We start from the raw sequence: 20,469 nt of genomic DNA, 5'->3' as shown, positions 1-20,469 counted from the left end.
GAGGCTTAGTGGGCGCTAACATCTCCCTTCCCTGAGGGCTCGAGCTTCCCTCCCCCCCCCCCGCTTCACCCCCACTTCAGTTAGTGTTCCTGACTCACTGCAACCAGTGCTCACCACTACTTACCACCTTCAGCTGTGCTCAAGGGGAAGGCTGGCCTGCCTGCAGTCCACGGCTTTCTCCAGGCAAGAGCTTGATGAATTAGGGCAAGGCCGCAAGTGCCCTGAAAAGGGAAGTCCAAGGGGACAAGGTGCCATATGCCACCACCAGGGGGAGCCATTGTCACCAAACTAATTAGGTGAGGACCCAGGAGGAAGGCCAGTTATGGGTTGTCCCACTGGGAGGTGACTTGTCTGGGGTCTTGGCCCATGCCACCACCCACCCACTCATGCGCCTCATGTAGCCCGTTCCTCTGGAGTGCCTGAGGATTCGGACCCTGCCTCCAGGGCGCCCCGATCCACCTGGCATCCAATAACATGGTCCTGGGGAAAGGCTCTTGGTAGCATCAGTAGACCAACCCCAGTAAGCAGCTTCTCCTTCACAAACCCTAACTCCAGGGCCCTCCCACATGCTCGGAGGCCGGCGGCAGCTCAGTCTCATCTCCACGGCCACCCACCATGCTGCCCAAAGGGCACAGCCATCCTCCTTGCGAGCTGGGGTCTTCAGCACACTATCCCCAGGAAATACAGCTGGGCCTGAGCTCAAGATCCTCCCAATCCCCGCCCCCACCCCCGCTGTCCTTGCCCCATCCTCCGGTCTAGAGAAATTGAAACGCAGAAAAACCAGGCTTGAGACAGCTTTGTTAGAACAACTCAGCAAAATAAAATTCCGGTTTATTGTTGGACAACATTGTTTCACACATACATCAAACAGGCCAAAAAAAATAAACAGCAACTTCATAGACAAAAAAGGAAAAAAAGAAACCTTTTATCTTTGGCCTTTTTAACCATCTCATACAAACCAACTACTTATAGTACAGCTAAGTACATACACAAAAAAAGTTACTGGAATGCTCGGAATAAGATTGTTTTTTTGTTGTTGTTTTTGCTTTTTTTACAAGGTTTTTTTTCTCCTTTGAGATTATAATGAACATGGTCACACCACAAGTAAAGTCAGAAGTAGGACAGAGAACGCTCCGAAGGCTGGTTTGGTCATCCGAGATCATTAAAAATGGCTGACCCCTAACAATATGTACAAAAATATAAAATGTAAATAAAAAATACAAACAAATTTTCCTTTTTAAAGTACTTTTAAGAAAAAAAGCAGGGCCTTGGAAGTTTTGGTTCTTTTTTCCTCCCCTGTTGCAAATTCACGTTGTGGTTTTGGTTGGGTGGCGGAGAGCGTGTGTCATCTGCGGGTGGCGCTGCCCGCGTTGGGCAGGCGGGCGGGACTCTCTACTCGAAGGTGACCACGTTTAGATTCTGAGACGGGAAGTGGAGGGTGAATAGGTCACGGTGGCCTTTTTTTTGTTAAGTTTAACTTTTCCTTTTTTGCTGTCTAGTCATCCTCATCAGTCTTCTGCTTCTTGGTGTCGACATCGTCATCCTGCGCAGAGAAAGATGGTCAGGGACCCTGCAGCCCACAGGACCCATCCCCACACCTGCGGGCAGAGGCAAGGGCCAGGCACTGGCTGCTCCAGAGGCTTCCAGAGCTCTGGGAAGGAAGGCCTAGGTTCCTTCCTGTTCCTGCCCAAGATAAGGAAGCCTTTCAGGGCCACACCACCAAAATCAGCCCCTCTGGCTATCGCGCCTCGGATCCCAACCCCTACCCAAGCCAGAACCCACCTCATCATCTTCAGCTGCCCGTTTGCCCGTAGCTGCCTCGGCCTCCTCATCTTCATCTCCATCCTCTTCCTCACCTGCAGAAGCAAACCCCAGGGTAAACCACGCTGCCTTCCCTCAAGCAACCAGGAAGAATCTTGGTGGAATCTACCCACCCAGTGACAGCCTGAACTTGGGTGGGGTGGGGACAGAACACCACAGCTCCTCAGGGGACCTCCCAATGACACATTCTCCAGGGAAGAGGAATATCCCTGATCTCTGCTGCCTGACAAACGAGGCAGTCAGGGTGCCTTGCCACCCATACAGGCACTTGTCTCCAGACGAGGAAAGAGCAACAGATCAGTGTGTGGAACACACCAGTGGGAGCCTGGGTGTGTGGGGCATAGCTTCACTTCACTAGCCTAAAACCAGAAAAGTCCTAGCCCCACAGTATTAACCCAGCTGCAGATGGTCCACTGGTCTCCAACCCCAGGAACCCCCAATTCCTGCCCTTTGCTAGACAGGCCAGGGAAAGGTACCCCCTAAAAGGGGAGACAAACAAGGCTACTCACCATCGCCTTCCTCCTCCTCCTCCTCCTCCTCCCCCCCTTCTTCCTCTTCTTCATCTACTTCGTTTTCGGCCTCCTGCTCCCCATTTTCCTCATTCTCCTCGACAGAAAACATACCAGGTTGTTAGTGAGAACAGATCACCACCCCTGCCCCATCCCTTCCCCCAGAGCCCACACAACGCATCTGCAGCCCACAGACCAGGCAAAAGATCTCAGCTCCTCTTCCTAAAGCTCCACCAGGAGACCGTGATGCAGGAACTACCCAAGGGCTCAGCCTCCTCGCTCACCCCAGACTAAGCCCAAGCTGGAGTGAGAGAACTCCCTGGCCAGGAGCGGCTAAGCATCATGGGCAAGGTGGACACTCACAGCGTTCCCATTAGCAGGAGCGTCTCTTCCATTCTCTGCCTCCTCCACAACTTCCTTCTTCTCCTTTAAGTCCTTCAAAAAGTTAAGAGGGAACCAGTAAGTCTTTTGAGAAACCCTGGGCTGGCAAAGAAGCCCAGGACCCTAGGGTATGAATGCAGCGCGGATCTGGATGTCCTAACAGCCCCGTTACACTTGGAAACACGGGAAGGAGGGGCCACAGGATACCCAGCGTGTCTGTGGTGTTTCCTCCGATTTTTCAACCCTTAAGAAACACACCAAAAGAGCCCCCTGCAGTTGTTCCGACTGTCCCTTCACTCACGCTTCTTAGGACAAAAGCCATGTGGCACCAGGGCCTTAAACCCGTCTGGCCGGGCAGACAAGCCCGGGAACACTTCACCCGCACACCCATCACAGGCTGGTTTCCAACCAGAGGGAGCTCCGCCTATCACAAATCCTTCTTGGAAGACAGCAGGTATGTGCCATAAATAAATAAGGTAAGGGAGGGAGGCCCCGGGCACTGCGGGAGAAGTCCCGTGGGCGGGCTAGCCCGGGAAGGGAATGGGAGGGAGCTAACAGGCAAAACTGAGGGGGCTGTCTCAAGTCCTCACAGCCAAGCTAAGCACCAGAACCACGGCAGCGCAGGTCTCTGAAAAGACCCAAGCCCACCAATCCCTGTATGTGACAGCTGTCCCAGGAAGTCTCAGATCCTCGCCGGGAAATATGCCCGGACTTAAGGTACTCGACCCTTGTTCAGAAACGCGCCGCCCGGTGCGCTCCACCTCCCTCCCGACGTCTCGCGGTGTGCGCGGCGGCTCTCAGGGCCCGTCAGACCACACCTCGAGGAGCGGACCTAGTCCGCTTTCCAAAGGGCAACCGCCGCCGCAGGCGCCCCGCAGCCCCGTAACTTTTTCCACCTGGCCCTGCCGATCAGACCGCCAACACAAACAGGCAGTCGGGCCGGACGCAGCTCGGACTCCGTCCAGTGAGCGGCCCCCGGGCACCTGTCTGCCCTATTACCACCGGCCGGCGGGCCGCAAACCCCGGCACCGCCCGCTCCCGCCCCCTGGCGGCCGAAGCCCCGGGGAGCGGGTGGGGGCGGGGAGAACGCTACGCGCAGGCGCGCAGCCCCCGCCCGGCGGGCTTTGCGCGCGCCTCGGCACGCACCGCGCGCGCGGAGCACGTGGCCCAGGGCCGCCGATTGCGCCCCTGACCCTGGAGACCCCGAGCCTGCGGGCTGCGCTGGACCCACCGCCGCGCGAGCTGCGCGCCGGTCTTTCCCGGCCTCTTGACGTGCCCACCGCCGGCATCGATACGCGGGCCAGCCTCTCTGCTTTTGGCGGGCAAAGTCCCGCGGGAGGCCGCCCCGAAGTCCACGGGGCTTTCTCGGTCCCGCAGCCCGAGGCCGTCGGGGACGCGCTCCACGGGGCTATTTATTGCTCCCGGCGGGAAATCACCTTGGAGGAAAACGAACACGGAGGTCCGCACGGGGGAGGGCCGACCCTCCCCCCACCCAACTAGTTCCCGGGCTGGGCCCAGAGGGGGCCGGCTGGATCCCTTGCGGAGATCCCAGTCGCAAGCTCCACTCCGCCGGGGGAGTCACCCCTGGGAGAAAGCCAGAGGTGACGCCAGGGGCACAGAGGTTAAGGAGACGCCAAGGTGACTCCTGCCCGTCCCTAGCGGGGCACGAGAGGGGCGCGGACCAGAGCCTTAGGTAAAAAAGCCGACCTGCCTTAAAGTGCCGCGCTCCCGCCGAGGGCGGAGACGAGACGCTCCCCGCGCGGGCCGCGGGAATGACCCGGCGCGCAGAACCAGAGCTGCGCCAAACGCGCAGAAGCTCAAAACCGAGGGCAGTGAACCCGCAGCACCAGGCCCCGACAACCCCCGGCGCCCGGCTCGGCCGTGCAACCGATCAGCCGCTGCCATAGCTTTTGTTCGTCCGCCTCGCCTCCGGAGCGGCCTCGCACACGGTACTCCCGGGCAGCCGCGGGGGGCGCCCATCGTCGCCCCGGCGCGCCGTTCCTTCACTTTCCGTTTCCTCCCAACGGCGCGTGGGCTCGCCTCCTCCACAGCCAAACCCGGCACCGCTGGTCAATTATTTAAGCTGGGCGGCTGCTCCCAGCGCACTCTCCCCGAAGGACGCCTACCCCCGCCCTCCCTAAGGGCACCCAGGGCGGAGGAGACCTTCACACCTCCGCGGAGACAATCGACGTCGCGGTCGGCCGACCCGCTGCCTCACTCCGCCTTATCAGAGCTTAGTCCAGATAAACCACCGCGGACCCACCGCAAGGCGCGAAACGAGGCGGCCCGGCTCGGAACAAAGAGCAGCGCCGCCGGCGCTCGTTGCGGAGCCGCCACTTCCCGCAGCCGGCCCGCGCCCGCACACGGGCCCCCCCCCAGCACTTCCGATTCCAAAAGCGCTCGAGTTTCAAAGTTATTTCCGTGCACCCTGCGAACTGACGACCCCCAACCCGGCCCCTCTCCTCCCGCCACCGTTCAGACGACTCACAAACAAGTTTCAGGAGCTGTGGAAAAGCCACTACCCGAGCCCCTCAGCCCCCGCGCCCGCCCCCCAGGGCCCCGAGGGCGCCCGGCCCACTCCCCGACGGGCAACACGCCTGCCGCCGGGCTTCCCGCCCCCTCCCCCGCACACAAAAGAGTGGGTTGCCTGGGGGCCTAGGCCAGGAGCGAGAGGTCTCTCCGCGGGAGGAAGAGACAGCGGGCTTGGGGCAGCCCAGCCGCCGCGCGCGCGCCAAACACCGCTCCGGCGGCAGCAGCGCGCGGACCCCGAAGGGGCGGGCGGCGTCCAAGCTCACCTTGGTGGTGATCTCGGAGCTGGTGTCCACGGCCGCGTCTGACATGATGGGGCACGCCGGTGATCCGATGCAGCGGATTAAAAAGAAAGCAAGAGTTCGAGGACTCTGGCGAGAAAGCTGCCGGAGTCCGCGGTGGCGGAGGAGGCGCGCGGCGGAGGTGGTTGCGGCGAACGGGGAGCCCGACACGGGAACAATGCAAAGATGGCTTTTCAGAGCAGCCAGTGGGGAACTCACGCGGCGCCAGAACCTTTAATATAGATTAGTGGGCGGCGCTCGGCCTCCTCTGCCCGAACGTTATTGGCTGAGCGCAGGGAGCGGGCGCTCGCTCATTGGCTCGATTCCGAACAATGGGCAAGCGTGCTTAAAGCGGCAGTGCCTTGGTGCGTCCCGCGCTGCGCAGTCGCCGGCCGCACTGTCATTCAGGGCCTTAGTTTGCCGGGTCTCAGCGGCGCCGGCGCCGCGGGGGAGGGGCGCACGAGCGCGCTCCGGGCGCGCGCTCCCGTCGCTGTTTTGCTGGGGCTGCTGACGCAGAAAGCCAAAGCGCGGCAAAGCCGCCCGCCCAGCCCCCCGTCCTCCTCTCCCCGCTGCTGCTCGGAAGGAGGGGGAGGGAAGAGGAGGCAGTGGCCGGCGCGCACGACGGCTGCCAGCGAGGGGGAGGGGAAGCCGGGTGCTGGGCTGCGCTCGCCCGGGGCGGTGCCCTGTGCAGTGCCCGGGGAGGTGCCCGCCCCCCGCGCCGGGGCACCTTCGACCGAGAATTGTCCCAGTGCAAGTGGGTGGAAGCCCTGCGACGAGCAGTGAGGGCGCGAGGCCGAGACCCGCGCTCCTCGGACGCCCCGTCTCTACCTCGTCCACACCCTTTACCCAGCCCCAGGTGCCCCGGGTCTTTGAAGAGGTGACCCCATTGCCCACCACTAGCCCCGGCGTTGGCCGCCTGAGCCAGCCGAAAAGCGGGCTCCGTACCAAGCACACACACAATCTGAGATTCATGCTTCGAGGGGACTCGTGGGCTGGTGCGGGCTCCTGCCTTCGAACGGGACAGCCCACGGACGTCGCACCACGCAGCAGTCTCCGCACTCCAGGCCTTTGGACAGCGCCTGTCCCGAGCGGTCACTGCCGTCGCGACAGCCTCAGGGAGCCTCCTCTAGGGCCTGGCCATCGAGTCTACCCTCTCTCACCCCACTTAAGGGGCTGGGAGGGGCACATAAACTTATACACTGAAGAGTTTACTGGGGGAAATAATCGCCCTCTTAGACCACTTGGTCTAGTCCTTGGGGACTCCTTGAAGTTTGGGGCGCCATTTAAAGAACCACGCGGAGCCCTGAGAAGGGAACCATCTAGGCGCCACACTCAAGATGGCGTTGGGCTCGGCAAGCGTGGCGTGACGTGGCGATCGGATCACGCGCACAATCCGAAGACCACAGGTTACACCCTCTTTATCGTCACCGCACTTGACTGTCGAACTAAGAAACCAGCTGTGTGAGAAGAAAGATCAGAATAGGTGGGAAAATGTTCCAGAAAAAAAAATATTAATAACCGTGCCGCACTCAACATGGCGACAGATAGGGTTCGTCCCCGTATTGCCAGAAGGGGGCGCCCGACACGGAAGGCGGGACTCTGGAGAAACGGGCGCGCACTGGCTGAGAGTGGCGGGCGAACACAAAGTTGACGCTTTGCGTCCTGCCATTGGCAGGTTCCGCTGTCTGTCTCTTGGGGCCGTGGATCTGGGAATGGAGAAAACCCGGAGTCTGAAGTCGTGGAGGAGGGACGGAAGCCAAGTCCAGTAGAACTTCAAGTGAGGAACGGGAGGAGAGACCGAGTCGCCCTTCTTGGTTCTTGCTGACCCCATTCCCACCCCGAGACTTCCTTTGCGGAGCTTACCACGCACTCGCCGACTGCCTCCTCTGGCCCCGGACTCCCCTTCCCGGCCTGGAGGAGGCGCGGAGTGCCGGGGCGCCACCTGGGTCTGGGCCCCCTCCCCACTTCCCCTGTCCCGCACGCGTCAGGCCCGCATCCTGGTTCACATCTGTCAGTCCGGCTGTTGGGGCTTTCCCGAGAGACTTGTCCTCTGGGAAGAGAAGCCCATGCTCCCTGTCCTTTGGCCGGGAGAAACGTTGGACAGGTGTTGGACAGGGCGGGAGAGCCGCACCACCTCCTGTTGCTTGGCGGTCGCCATCCCGTCCCGGGTACGCGGCAGCGGAGGGGGCGCCCGCCGGTCTCAGTTCTGCCCCCAGGTACCCCAATGCCTGGAAGTGGAATTTTCCCCAGGGTGGGCGCGCGCCAATCCAAGGGACTCCCAGTGGTGTCCCCGAGGGCCACGCGTCCCAACTCTTTGTTCGGTACCCTCCCTCCACCGGCTGGTGGCCTTTATTGCGGCGCAGACCTGGGGCCGCCTTTCGCCCCAAAGGAGGAAAGGGCTCTTCGGCCGCTGCCGCTGTGACCCCCTCCTTTGTGCCACAGCCTTCCGAGAAGTGGAGGGATTGTGCGGCATGGGAAATGAGGCAGGACAGCGTCTTCTACCTGCGGTGCATCCATTAAGTTCCGGTTACCCTAGAAGGGATTGTTCAGTCCACAAAACCCGGATACCCCGAGAGCTTGGTCTGTGCCACATCTAAGCGATTGAGGCTTCTTTCCTCCCCAGATGGTGGCTTTGGGCAGTCGTCTCTGTGTCCAAGCTGAAAACTGGAGATGACTTCTGGATTCTGGCCTGGGCGGGGGTGGGGGGTGTGGGGAGTGGGGACGGGATGCACTGGAGCAAACTGCCGGGAGGTGCTGGGTGAACGTGAATTTCCCTCGAAGAGCTGCTTTGCCTGACCCTGTCCCCAGGCAGTTGGCTTTGCTAGAAGCGGTAAGGAAGGCTCATGACCACCTGGTTCTGGAACCAGTATTTACATTTACCAAGCATTCACTGGGTGCCTGCTGTGTACATGGCAGTGAATCTTTGGCTCATGCTTCAAACATTTTCATTTATCCTCTGCACCTTGCAAGGTAGACAGGACAATTATAGGGTTGAATCATATGAAACTGATGTTTTTGTAGGTCAAAACCAATTGAAAATCAGCAAATTTGTACGTTCAACCTCTAATATGCTATTGCTTTACTTGTAACAAGTCAAAAAAGCAGACCAAGGGATTATAGCAAGGCACTCGAAATAACCAAGTGAATCAGTGACCAGGCTGGGACTAACATCCTAAAATGGAGGACCCTGTCTTGTTAGATGAGTCCTGGAGCAGAAGTGGCCTCCCTGGACCTTCTTGGGCTCATAAGTGGTGGAGTTCTTTAGGCCATCAAGAGCCTCCTTCCTCCAGGAACAGGCAACTCACATCATCTTTGCTGTTTCTAAATCGGTTGTTCTTCCTGTCCTCTGTCACTTCCACTCACCAATGCATCTCTGTCCTTTGCTGCTTCTGTGTTCTTTCAAACCCCCAAGACAAGCTGATATGCCCTGTTAGGCCACATTTCCTGGTGCATGTCCGGGTGCAGTAGGCTTATGTTAGAGCTGCTCTATGATCAGGGGTGTGTTTGGGGGGGGGGAGGGGTTGTGGCAAATGGCCTCCAGGCAAGCTTTATTTTAAGAAATTTGTATTGGGACATCTCTGGGTTGCCTACACATTCTCCAGTTGAGACCACAGGCCTCTCCCCACCAGGCCTGAGTCACACATTTATTTCACCTGCCTGGCCCTATAGGCACTTAAAGTTTGCAACCCTTGCTCCTAAGCCATTTCCAGGGTATTCCTAATTGGTTGTCTCACAATTCTGCTTGATTCCCAAAAGACCAAAAAGGATATAAATGCTGGTAAAGCTGCTTGGGTCATATCCGTCATGCCACACACTAGCTTTGTTGACCTGGGCAAGTTATTTCCGCACCTCTAAAGAATGGAAATGACAATGACAGGGCCTACCCTCCAGGGTTATGGTGGGAACTGAACTGGTTAATATTCAGGAAGTGCTTGAAATAGTGTCTGGCACATCCAGGAACATCATCAGTGTTCTTGGGACCCCATTTTCCAGCTGCTCTCTGTACCTCAGTGGATTGGTTTCATTGCTTGCAGGTATCTGGGCAAATCTTCAACAAATCCTTCCCATATTCAGTGGGAAATGAGGGCACCAGCCTAGCTGAGTTTCTGGAAGCCTGTGATTCGGTGCCTGACATGCTTGGCAGCCCCTCTGGCCTCAGAGGAATGACAGAGGCTGGGAGGCAGCCTGAGTGGAGCAGACCTCAAAAAATCCCGCCTTCCCGCCCTTCAGAAACCCAGGCATTTCAGGCTGTGGTTTCCTTGCCCGGGCATAAGGGCCTGGGGAGCTGCCAGGGGCCTTTCAACTCTCCCGCCTTGCTGAGCCCGGATGGGATTGTGTAAGAGCCACCCCCCACACTCCTGCTCCCTTGTGCAGCACGTCCGGGCCTGCCCATTCTCCTGAGGAGCTGTGCCAGAAGGCCCTGGTACCCACACAGGTCTGGCAGCCCCAAGAGGCTCCTGCCTGGCAGGTAGAGGGTGGGGGACATCTCCTGACATTCAGGGCCTGCCCCCAGACTGATGCCAACCCGGAGCTCTGGTTGGAGACTAGATAAGGAGGCTGGGGGAGGTGTGGGTGCTGTGTCCATGGCCACTGCCGCCTCCCGAGCACACTCGTGCTGGACCCCCCATGCACGTGCCCCCTGTGGTGTCTCTAGGAATCTTCTGCCCGCCCCTGCTGTTTCCCGGCTCCGCTTCCCTGCATCCATGTGTGTGCACGCCTAGCTGCAGAGCTCAAGCTCCGTGGGTGTTTTGCTTAAGCTCTGGTTACCGCGTGTGAGCGCGTGGGCCCAGCATCCCGCTGGCAGGTGAAGGTACTGGGTGGGGGAGCACATGTGCCACGCACATCAGTGGCCGTGCCCGTGAAGGCCTGTGTGGGCGAAACAGCCAAGGAAAGGTTAAACACCCCTATGTGACGTGAGGAGACCTTGAACTGGGCATCTCCACTCCTGTCCCTTCTTGCCACCTGGCACCACACGGGAACCTAGCAGGATAGGGGCCTCTAGTGGGCCCTAGAGGAGGGTCTGTGCGCCCCCCCGCGAGGCCAGAAGTCCCAGGCCAAGTAAGCTTGAAGTTGGGGAGAGGCAGGCTCTTTGACATCTTGAGGTGTCTGCTTTCCTCTTCTCTGTTAATCTCAAATGGGTCTTTCCTTCACCCCAGCAGAGAAGCCACCTGCAGTCCTATTTGGGGGGAGAAGGTGTAAGATAGGGAGGACACACCACCAGCCAGAATTCGCTCACTTTCTCACACCAAAGGGGAGTATGGACAGGGCGACCAACTGTCCCGGTAGCTGCAGGGCATAGAACTCTTAGTGCTACAAGCAGGAAACTCCCAGGCACCCTGGGCACATTGGTCACACTGGTCCAGTCCTTCTTCACAAGCTGGTAAGAATAGCATTTCTGAAGAAATCTGTAACCACCGCCAAGAAGGGTCCTGTGGCCCTTGATCCAAAAACAGCGTCCCCCTTGGATTCTGCTTGTCTTTGCCGTGGAGAAGCCAGGGTGACGCTGGGAGCATTTGGCTTGCACATGGCAGGGCAGAAGGATTGAGGGGCTTAGTGAAGATCACAGAGCAAGCAGGCGGCGCTGGGATCAGGACCTCCCACACCCTCCCGGAGGGCTCTCAGCTGCCACGTGCACTGAAGGCTGCCATGAGCTGACAGTCGTAACTGTTTCTAGATCCCGGTGGGAGCCAGGGTCTCTAGAACAAGGGGAGATTTCTTAGGCTCCTTTCAAAAATACTCTCTCCTCCAAGAGGTTTTCTGCGAATCTCACAGGGGAGAAAAAGCAAGGATCTCACTTGGACAATTCTATCGGAAAATCTCAAAGCAGGACGAAGCCTTACCCCAAAACCCAAACCTTCCCAGAGAAGAGAAGGTGGCAGTCCTTTCCCAGGCAAATGTGAGCTCCTCACACATTTAAAACCTGAGAGGAGGGGCACCTGGGTGGCTCAGATGGTTAAGCAACCGGCTCTTGATTTCGGCTCAGTTCGTGATTGCAGAGTCTTGAGATGGAGCCCTGTGTTGGGCTCCACACTGAGCATGGAGCCTGCTTAAGATTCTCTCTCTGCTCCTCTGCCTCTGCCCCACCCCCACTCTCACACTCTCGCAAACTCCCTCAAATAAATCAACAAAATAAAATAAAATAAAGCCTGAGAGGAAAGAGTTCACATACACGAACCAAGAGCCAGCCCAGTGCTTTCCCCAGCTGCAGCATGCTCTCGACTGCTATGTTGGGGCTAGGCCTTACAGCTAGGCCTTACACTGTGACCATTCACTGGCTCTTAGCAGCTTTTGCCAGGTTATGCCATCTTTTGGCACTGAGGCACTTTAAGAGTGTCCCCTCAAAAGCATCAGCCAGACACCTACCTGTCCACTCGGCTCCTGGCAAGGTCTCTGTCTTCCCACTTGCTAGACAGAATATGGCCCAGCTCCCAGGGAGAAAACAGCATGGCTGCCTGTCCCTGCTCTTGGGCTGTTCACAGGGCCACAGCACTCTGAGTTGCAAAGGCCTTGGCCTAGACGTGGTTTTGAGACCCCCAGGGTATTTCTCACCTTGGTGGTAATCAGTCTTGGGCCTGTCTGTGATCTGTTGGAGGTCTACCGCCATTGATTTTTTCAGGATGATAAAATGTATTTCTGAATGTTCTTCAGAAGTCACCACTACTATGAAGGCTGAATTTGGTTTCAGGGACATTCCTGATAGAAAGTAAAATGTGTTCTGAATACCTGCAGAAATAGATAAGAGGGAAATTAGAAATTAATGATTAATGTTAAAAAGTGAGCCCACGTGAAATGAAGCAGCTCTCAAAGCAGGGAGGGGCAAGCATTAAGAACCATCGTTAACGGAGAACCCGGGCTTCTGGTTAGCCAGAGCTCTCTGCTTCATGCACGGCTCTGCTCTAGCAGCAGTGGGGGTCTCCATGCTTGCTTTCCGCAGTCCCTCAGAAATGCCTCTATTCATTTCCTCTCAGGGCCACCAGTAGGAATTGGGTGCATAAGGATCTAAGCAAGTCCTTGTATCATCCCCACCTTGTTCCCATGATCTGGGCTAAAATAAGAGGGGACCTCTGGACCTAGACAGTCACATAAGTGCCCACTGCCCTGCACATACTGTGAGCTGGTGGTGGCAGGGCGGTCTCTCTGGGCCCCCACTCGGCGTGGCTCTGTGCCTTGTAGATCTGGCTATACTTCCTCAAGAAATGACCGTTCAATTGCTCTGAATCAAATGGAATTGGGCCCAACATTCCAGTGAGCCCCCATCCCAGGATGCTGACACCTGCTCCATGCCAGAGAAGAAAAAAATCGAACACACTTCAAGCAGTTACGGCAAGAACCACCCCCCAGCCCCCCGCAGATGGAGAGGATGGAAAAGAGCCTCATTCTACAGATGGAGGCACTGGGACCCAGAACGGGAGGTTGATTTGCCAGCAGAGTGACTCCTGGCCAGGAATAGAGCCCCCTTAGCCCTGGCTGCCAGGGCCCCGTGCCATCCACCCCCCTCTCACTGAATGACTGGGGCCCTATCTGACACCGGCTCTGAAAACTCAAGAGACCAGGGCAGACCAGAGTGGTCAGGGGGTACATCCTGGAGCAGGCAGGGCTCGGCAAGAGCCTAAGTCAGGGTAAGATGTGAGGGCGAGAGCAGGAGTGAGAGTCTTGGCAGTTCCAACGTGGAATCCAGCCAGGCAAGCGCATGAAGGAGAAAGTGTGGCGAGAGGGGCACCGGGAAGGGGGGCTCTTCAGAAACCCGGCTTGCCCCAACTGAACAGAGGCATTCCAAGTGTGCCCTTCCACTTTGTTGCATGACTGGAACCCCACAGCCCTGCCCCACTGGGGGCACAACAAGCGACCATAGTCATAGCCCCAGCACATCAGAGGTGCAAGAGGAGAGCGGTCACATGAGAACGGCAACTCCTGCTTCACTGAGCAAACTCTGGGCCGGACATTGTTCTGAGTTCTAGACATATTAACTTGTTCAATCCCGTGAGGCTTGCAGTTATCCCCACCTTATGAAAGGGGAAACTGAGTCATGGAGCAGGCAGGTGCTGCCCAAAGTAAGTGGCAGAGCTGGGGTTTGGAACCAGGTCAGGGTCCAGAGCTCTGCTGGCAGGTGCAGCCCCATAGCTCCAGGAGGGAAAAGTCACTGGTCCTCAGCGCCCCTCCCGCCATCAGCCTCTGTCCACTCCTCCTCCTCAAACATCAGGGACGGGATCCTCGGGCTTCCTCTGTTGATCAGTAAGGAGTTTATTTTTACCAACTGAGGCCCTCGTCCCCCAGCCGGTGCCTTTCAGGTTGTAGGAGTTGCAGAGAAGTCCTCCCCAGATTGGTGATATCTGGTTGTGGGGCAAGATTTTTTCCAGGGTGGCCTGGAGATCTGGGGGGGCGGGGAAGGGCATTTTGCAACTGTTTGCCGCCAAGGGCTCACCAGAAAATCAGCCTACTAGAAACTAAGTGTTCCTAGGATGTTCCATTGAGTTTTTTCATGGGATCAGTAGACAACTGGTAACATCTGTCTTGAACATTTCTCCAGGCTACTGTTCACCATGGCCTGACTCTGGGCTCTGGAAGTACAACACCGTACAATGTTCCTTTTAGAGCGACCCACAGGACAAACTTCTCTCTAGCCTCAGCACCAGCAGGACAGTGTGGCCTGATGCTTAGGAGTGCAAACTCCGGGTCTCTCCCTCCTGTCCCCCTGGGGGGAGGGTAAGAGCCCATCGGATCAGGGCTCCCCACCTACCTCTGTGGCTTAGAGTGGGTCAGCAATTCTCGGTTTTCTCCCCTGTAAAATGGGAATCAGTAACAACGTCCTAAGACTTCTCTTGAATAGTGTGTTTCATTCTGTCTTTATAGACCCTCCTTGTCTGGTACCGAATCACATTCCCCTGTCTGTCTGGGCTGTGGGAAGCTCAGCACCCACCTTGAGGGCACTTCTGGGTTCCAGAACAACCCCTGAGGCTGATGGAAGGAACCCTAACCCTGGCTTCTTCATATTTGCTACCCTCTTTTCGCTTAGCCTAACTTCCGTGATTCTCTTCCTGTTGGTCTTTAGGCATTTCAACAAACTTTAGAACTGAGGTCTAAATTAATTAAGTGATAATTAATTAAACAGCTAGAGCCTTTTATACCTAAAGCACTTTCTCACAGGTTATGCCAAGTAGGCCTCACCCCTATCCAGGGAGGTGCCCCATTTTACAGAAGAAGAAATGGAGGCCCCCCCCAAAGTGTGCTGATGGGGTAGAGACGGGTTGTCCCGCTCTGCCCCAGCTGCCCAGCACTGGCTCCTTCCCAGCCCTTCCCAGCATCCCTACCCCATTGTTACTTGGTGATTCTGCCCCTCCCTGACTCTTCACTTCCACCCCACCTTCTGTTTCTTGTTACCATCTCTTGTCCTTTGGGGGACTTTCCAAGAGATGGTAAAGTTCAGCACATTAAGGATGAGTGAAAAACCAGCCTCTCCATGCCCCCTTCATGACATTTACACAAATAATTCAGATTTGGCTCTCACCTCAAGTGACAGGAATGTGTCCCCCAAGTGCTGCTATGCTTCTCAGCCTGAAGGAGGTGTGGCCCCAAACACCCCCAGAAATGAGCTGCTGGAGCTCAGAACACAGCCTCCCTGCCCATTTCCTGGGACCATCAACCTGGACATTCCACAGCTGGGCCGGGGCTGGTCCCTCAGAGAACCCGAAGGCAGGCCGGAAGAGCGACTATCCAGCCCAGCACCCCCTCACTCCCTGAGTGGGCTCCCTGGGGGAAGCCCGAGACCCCGAGGGGCTCACAAATCCTCAGTGAAATGCAGAAAGGGCCCTCTTTACAGCCCCAGCCGCCCTCTGAGGCTTAGAGCCTCAGAGTCCAGCTGAGCCACTGAAGCCTTGGGTGGGCCAACATGGACTGGGAGCTGAGTTGGGGTCAAGGTGGAGAGAGCTGACCCACTCTGCAGAATATGGGGGCAGTTGAGCTTTGCCGGGACACTGGGCAGCAGTCATTTTGCTCCCATCCCAGTGACAGAGCACCCACGACTTGGAACATATTGATAACTTGTATTGTTATTACTTGATGGCAATTTCCCTTCTCCGGTACAAAGCTCATTGTGGCAGCCTTTCGGGAAACTGTGGCAGAGTGGTTAGTAGTATCAGCTCTCAGGTCAGCCAGCTCTGCCCTGCAGGCACTGACCCCTGCCCTCTGGTCCCCCTCCTGGGGGGCCTCGTTCTCTCTCTTTTCACGGTGGCCACCCCCGCATGTAAGTCATCCAGCAGACAGGACTGCCTGCTATGTCCTTGCTGCTGGAGGTCAGGGGGCTGGTCTGGCAGAGGGCTCAGCAGGAAAAGCTGGCAAAGAGCCAAGTGTTGCAGGCTGAAACCCTGGAAACAGGGTCAGGAAGCCCCAAGCCTGCTGGCTCCCACGTGGGCTCTGGGTAGATGAGGGAGCTCGCCTCGCCTATGCAGACAGGAGCACGGAGTGGGAGTAGCCACTGGCCCGGACAGCCGCGGCAGACCGGCACATGGCAGGCACGCAGCGGCCACAACCGGCCTTGGCCCAGCTTCGCTCTTCTCTGGAACAGGCCCCTCTCCAGACGATGGGTGTGCACCTGTGTTGTAAGTTCAACCATGAACACGTATCCCACATCCATGTCAGGCGACATGTCTAGTGAGTGCAGGCCACGCATGTGTGTTCATGTGTGTGCAGACCTGAGCGTGTGTGCCTGGACTGGCAGCGGTCATGGAAGCCTCCTTCCCATCTAGGGGCTGGGGCACCAAGCCAGTCCCTGCAGGTGCATGGGTGTTTGCTTCATTCTCCTTTGTACTTTCCTGTATTTTTCTAACCTTCCCAAATGTAAGCAGATACACGCACGAACCTTGCCCCCCCACACACAGAGGCTCCCTGCCCTGCTTACCACCCAGTAGGAGAGGCAGGCACAGTCAGGAAGATCCAAGGGCCAGAGCAGGGGGAACCAGAGGAGACAGCAGATATCAGCTCTGTCTAAACAGTTATGGAGGGCTTCCCGGAGGAAGCATCCTCTGAGCTGGGACTTCAAAGACGATGAGCAGGGGCATCTGGGTGGCTCAGTCAGTTAAGCATCTGCCTTCAGCTCAGGTCATGATCCCAGGATCCTGGGATTGAGCCCCGAGTTTGGCTCCCTGCACAGCGAGGAGTCTGCTTCTCCTTCTGCACCTCCTGCGCGCTCTCTCTAATAAATAAAAATCTTAAAAAAAAAAAAAAAGACAAAGATGATGAGCAGTGCTGCTCCAGATGGATCCAGACCTTCCCTGCTGACAGCTCCCAGGGCCCCATTTACTTTCCTGGAGCAGAGCTGCAGAGCGGACCCTCTGTGGCTGCTTGCTGCGCTGTCCCCATCCCCCATCCCCCATCCTCACCTCACTGCACCTCTGGGACAGGCCCATGTCCTCCCTCATGTCTCAGTGTTCTGATGGAACAAAATAAGCAAGTCAAACAAACAGCTAATAATGCTGCTGATCTGGCTGATAATGGAACTTCAGTTCCAATGGAGGCATTTCATTTGGACTCGTCTTTTTCTGAAAGTTTCTGAGTCACCTAAGCCTAAAAAAGGAAGGGGAGGGGGCTCAGTAGAGTATGCCTCTCTTGATCTTAGGGTCATGAGTTCAAGTCCCACGTTGGGCATGGAGCCTACTTAAATAGAAATAATAAATCAATAAAATAAAAACAGAAAGCGATTATGGAAATAACCTAGTCCTACATCCCACTCTGAGAGACATGATACCTCCAAAAGCCCCCTTCGGGGATCACCTTGTCTCTACCCAAACACCTGCACACACAGATGATCTCACAATCCCACGCCGACACCCATGCGCCCAGCCTGCCTGGGAAGTGCCCACCCCCCCCCATCAGCCATCAGACCCCAGGCAACATCCCTGACTCCTGCCGAGCTCCTACCCCGTGCCTCCCTCCTCCCTTGCCTGGAACCAGGGACACAGTGAGCTAGGGACCAGCAGGCTCCATAGGCTGGAGAGAGGTGAGCTCTGCCTCACCCTTCCTGTGTGGTCTTAGAGAAATCTATTAACTTCTCTGAGCCTCCAAGTTTCCTTTTGTAAAGGTGGGAAGGGGATGAGGAAAAAGTTACAGTTTGTAAACTGTGAACTGCTCTGCAGATGCTATTTATTATGATGAAGCCGTGTGAAAGCAATTACAGAGCAACCATCAAGGCTTAGAGAACAATACAGGGCAAATGGCACACATATGTGCCAGGGAGGCCCCCCAGGAAGAGCACTTTGAGCGGAGTCCTCTCATGGCTACCATTTGGGTCGTATCTCTATGCCCTGTTTTCCTTGAACAAAATAAAACGCTTCTAAGGTTCAAAGCCAGCCTGGGTGGGGGGAGGGGAGGGTCGGCCCAACATGACCAAGAGGACCTGTTGGCTCAGAGACTTAAAGGCACAGCTCAGAGACATAGGCCAGCGCCGGAATTCATGTTTTCTGGCCACGAAACAGAGGTGCTTTCCACTCTGTAGGGGCAATGGGACAGTTTTCAAGCCAGAGATAGGAGAAGATGTGAGTCACAGGAGTTGATGAACAGAAGTCACTCTTTGCTGTGGGGAAGGGCATTCATTCGTTCATTCATCAACAGCTATTTCTGAACACCTATCTCCTATTGAGTAAATGAGAATGAGGGATGGAGTGGCATCGGAGAGATGTGTGTGGGCTCCTCAGGGCTTTCCTGGTGGAGACCAAGGTGGTGCCTTCCTCATCCAAGTGAGTCCTAAAGCCAAGACCAGCCCGAGGCTGGCAGGGCCCAGCCCCAGGCAGTTACTGGGAACTTCTTACGCATGGGCAGAGCCTCTGTTTTTCATCAAGACTGGTTAAGTGAATCCCAGGGCTTCAGTTGAGGGGGGCAGGAAGGCAAAGAGGGAGAGGGAAGGAGGATGAGGGAGCCTCCCTGGGGTCACTCAAGGGGCCCAGGGGATGAAGGGAAAGGGAGACAGAGCCTGGCGGGGCGGCCAGGTTGGCGGAAGCAGGGCTGGGCACAGGTCCAGGGCCACCAGGCCTGCGTGAGGAAGGGGTGGGCGGATGGAGGCAAGCACGACCCGAGGGAGCAGGCAACAGCCTGATTAATAGGATGATGGGGGCAGATGGACGGGCAGCCAGGGCTGCTCTGGGCACCAGCCTCCTGTTCCCCGGCCGCCAGCCAGGCCAGTGGTCTGGGGGCAGGGACACCACTGGCCTCTGGTGGGGGTGAGGCTGTGGTGAATGAATCACTGGCCAGTGCCAGGAGCCTGCAGGCCTCAGCACTCGCTCCCGGAGGACTAGCTAATTCACTTGGAGTGAGGCTGGGCCGCTAATGACAAGAGCAGCCTGCCTGGGCCCTGCTGAGCCCCATGCACAGCTGACCACTAAGCAAGGGGCCAGGTGGCAGGGGACAAGAGGGCCCACCCCTGACATAGGCTTGGCCAGGGCTCCCCACCTGCCTTCAGGAGGGACAGCAATGCCCCCAACGATGGGGAGACCTCCATCCTGGACCAGCCTGAGTCTGGGGGGGGAAGATGAGGCACAGACTCCCCCTCCTGAGCTCCAAAGATCCTAATTACGGTGGGACAACCAAGAACCAGGTTGAAGGGAGTGGACTGGGAGGGCCAGCCGAGTCCTCCTGTCCTGGGAGAAGGAGGAAGAGGAACCTCATTCAGCCAAGGCACAAGGCCAGGCTGCGAGCTCGGCCCCACCAGGAATAGACATTCAAGTCCCCGAGAAACAAACCACTTGGAAAACAAGGCCTGGCATCTTGCCCGGCTCTCCCTGACGCATGCTGTTTGCTGATGGTGTAGGTGTGGTGTTCCCAGGCTGACCCCTATGGTGTTCATGCCCCAGGGTTTAGTGAGCACCTACTGTGTGGCTCTCTGCTGGGGTCCAAACGCTGACTCAAAGGCTCAGCCAGAAAAGGGCTCAGCACACAGTAATCACAACAGGGATAAAACCCAACGTCCACGTACCGGGTGCCCAGCCCAAGCCAGGGGTCTGCGTGTGCTACCTTGTTTGTCCTTGCATACACCTGCAAGGTAGTGACTGTTAAGAATACCCATTTTACAGATGAGAAAACTGAGGCATGGATCACTGGCCCAAGGCCTTTAACTTGTAGGCAGCAGAGGCAGGTCTTCAACGACTCCCAGGTGTAACCTCTGCATCGCACAGCTCCAGGACTCTGGGTTTCAGGGTTGGGGGCTGGGAATTCCTCAGGCTTCTGTCTTTACAGAATCAAAGTCCTCACCAGTGTGCTCAATAGGGCCAGAAGAGCTGAGCACTGGTGAAAGGGGAGGATTGAAGGGCTTGCTTTTGGAGTCCTAGCCTCCATTTCAGGGGTCAGGGTCCCCCTCCCAGGAGACAACATGTTAACAGACTCTTGGACAGGTAGTGGGAAGAGGGGAAGAGCTTCAAGCCTGTGAGGGCCCCGGGGGGTGCATGGTCCTGCCTACTGGGCCTGGATGATGGGCTAGCTCTCCCTTCTTGTGGTGGCTGCCATCCCTGTGCTGTGCTCCACGGCCCCCCAGCTCGTCCCCAGGGCCAAGAGGAGCGAGACAAAGCAGGGCCCCGAGGACTCTGTGGCTAAGCGGTCCCCAAGCGCAGTGGCCTCCTCTGGGGCTGGGGAACAAAGGGGACCTGGCTTGGGAGGGAGGGTGGCGACCACATGCTCCCCCTCCCTTGGCGGCTGGGCCTGGAGGGAAGGGGCCTCGGGCGCCCTCTGCTGGCCTGGTGGCTCCAGGCGGAAGGAGGTGGCTGTGGGCGCCGGGATCCGCAGCTCCTCCTCCTGACCCCGAGGCCTGGCGGAGCGTGCTACCCGTGGGTGCGAGCGTCCGTACGGGTCTGTGAGTGTGTCTGTGGGTGCCTGTGTGTGGCATGCATGCGTGTGCATATCTGTGTCTGTGCGAGCGCCTATCAATGTGTGCGTTTGTACGTGTGCACGTCTGTGTTTGTGTTTGTGAT

General features: G+C 57.2%; 1 protein-coding gene and 1 long non-coding RNA gene across 3 annotated transcripts in view; both read right to left on the bottom strand.

The window, feature by feature from the left end:
* Positions 1–796: 796 nt before the first annotated feature.
* PTMA (prothymosin alpha) lies at positions 797–5,753 on the bottom strand. Of its 2 annotated transcripts, none has more exons than XM_034641068.1 (5): positions 5,507–5,753; positions 2,694–2,765; positions 2,331–2,427; positions 1,783–1,856; positions 797–1,543 (listed from the first exon to the last, which is right to left on the bottom strand). In XM_034641068.1, exons 1-5 carry the CDS (start codon positions 5,549–5,551, stop codon positions 1,496–1,498), a joined length of 336 nt encoding a protein of 111 aa, XP_034496959.1. In that variant the 5' UTR covers positions 5,552–5,753; the 3' UTR covers positions 797–1,495.
* A 5,901-nt stretch (positions 5,754–11,654) lies between these two features.
* LOC117801156 overlaps positions 11,655–20,469 on the bottom strand; it is a 35,608-nt gene continuing 26,793 nt past the window's right edge. Inside the window, exon 3 of the long non-coding RNA XR_004623667.1 lies at positions 11,655–12,244. This is a non-coding gene — a long non-coding RNA (uncharacterized LOC117801156). The remainder of the gene's footprint in view (positions 12,245–20,469) is intronic.

The sequence above is a fragment of the Ailuropoda melanoleuca genome, chromosome 2 (assembly GCF_002007445.2).
Source record: "Ailuropoda melanoleuca isolate Jingjing chromosome 2, ASM200744v2, whole genome shotgun sequence".
Classification (NCBI taxonomy): Eukaryota; Metazoa; Chordata; class Mammalia; order Carnivora; family Ursidae; genus Ailuropoda; species Ailuropoda melanoleuca.
Note: the sequence above shows the minus strand (reverse complement) of the source record. Positions and strands in the feature narration are given on the sequence as shown.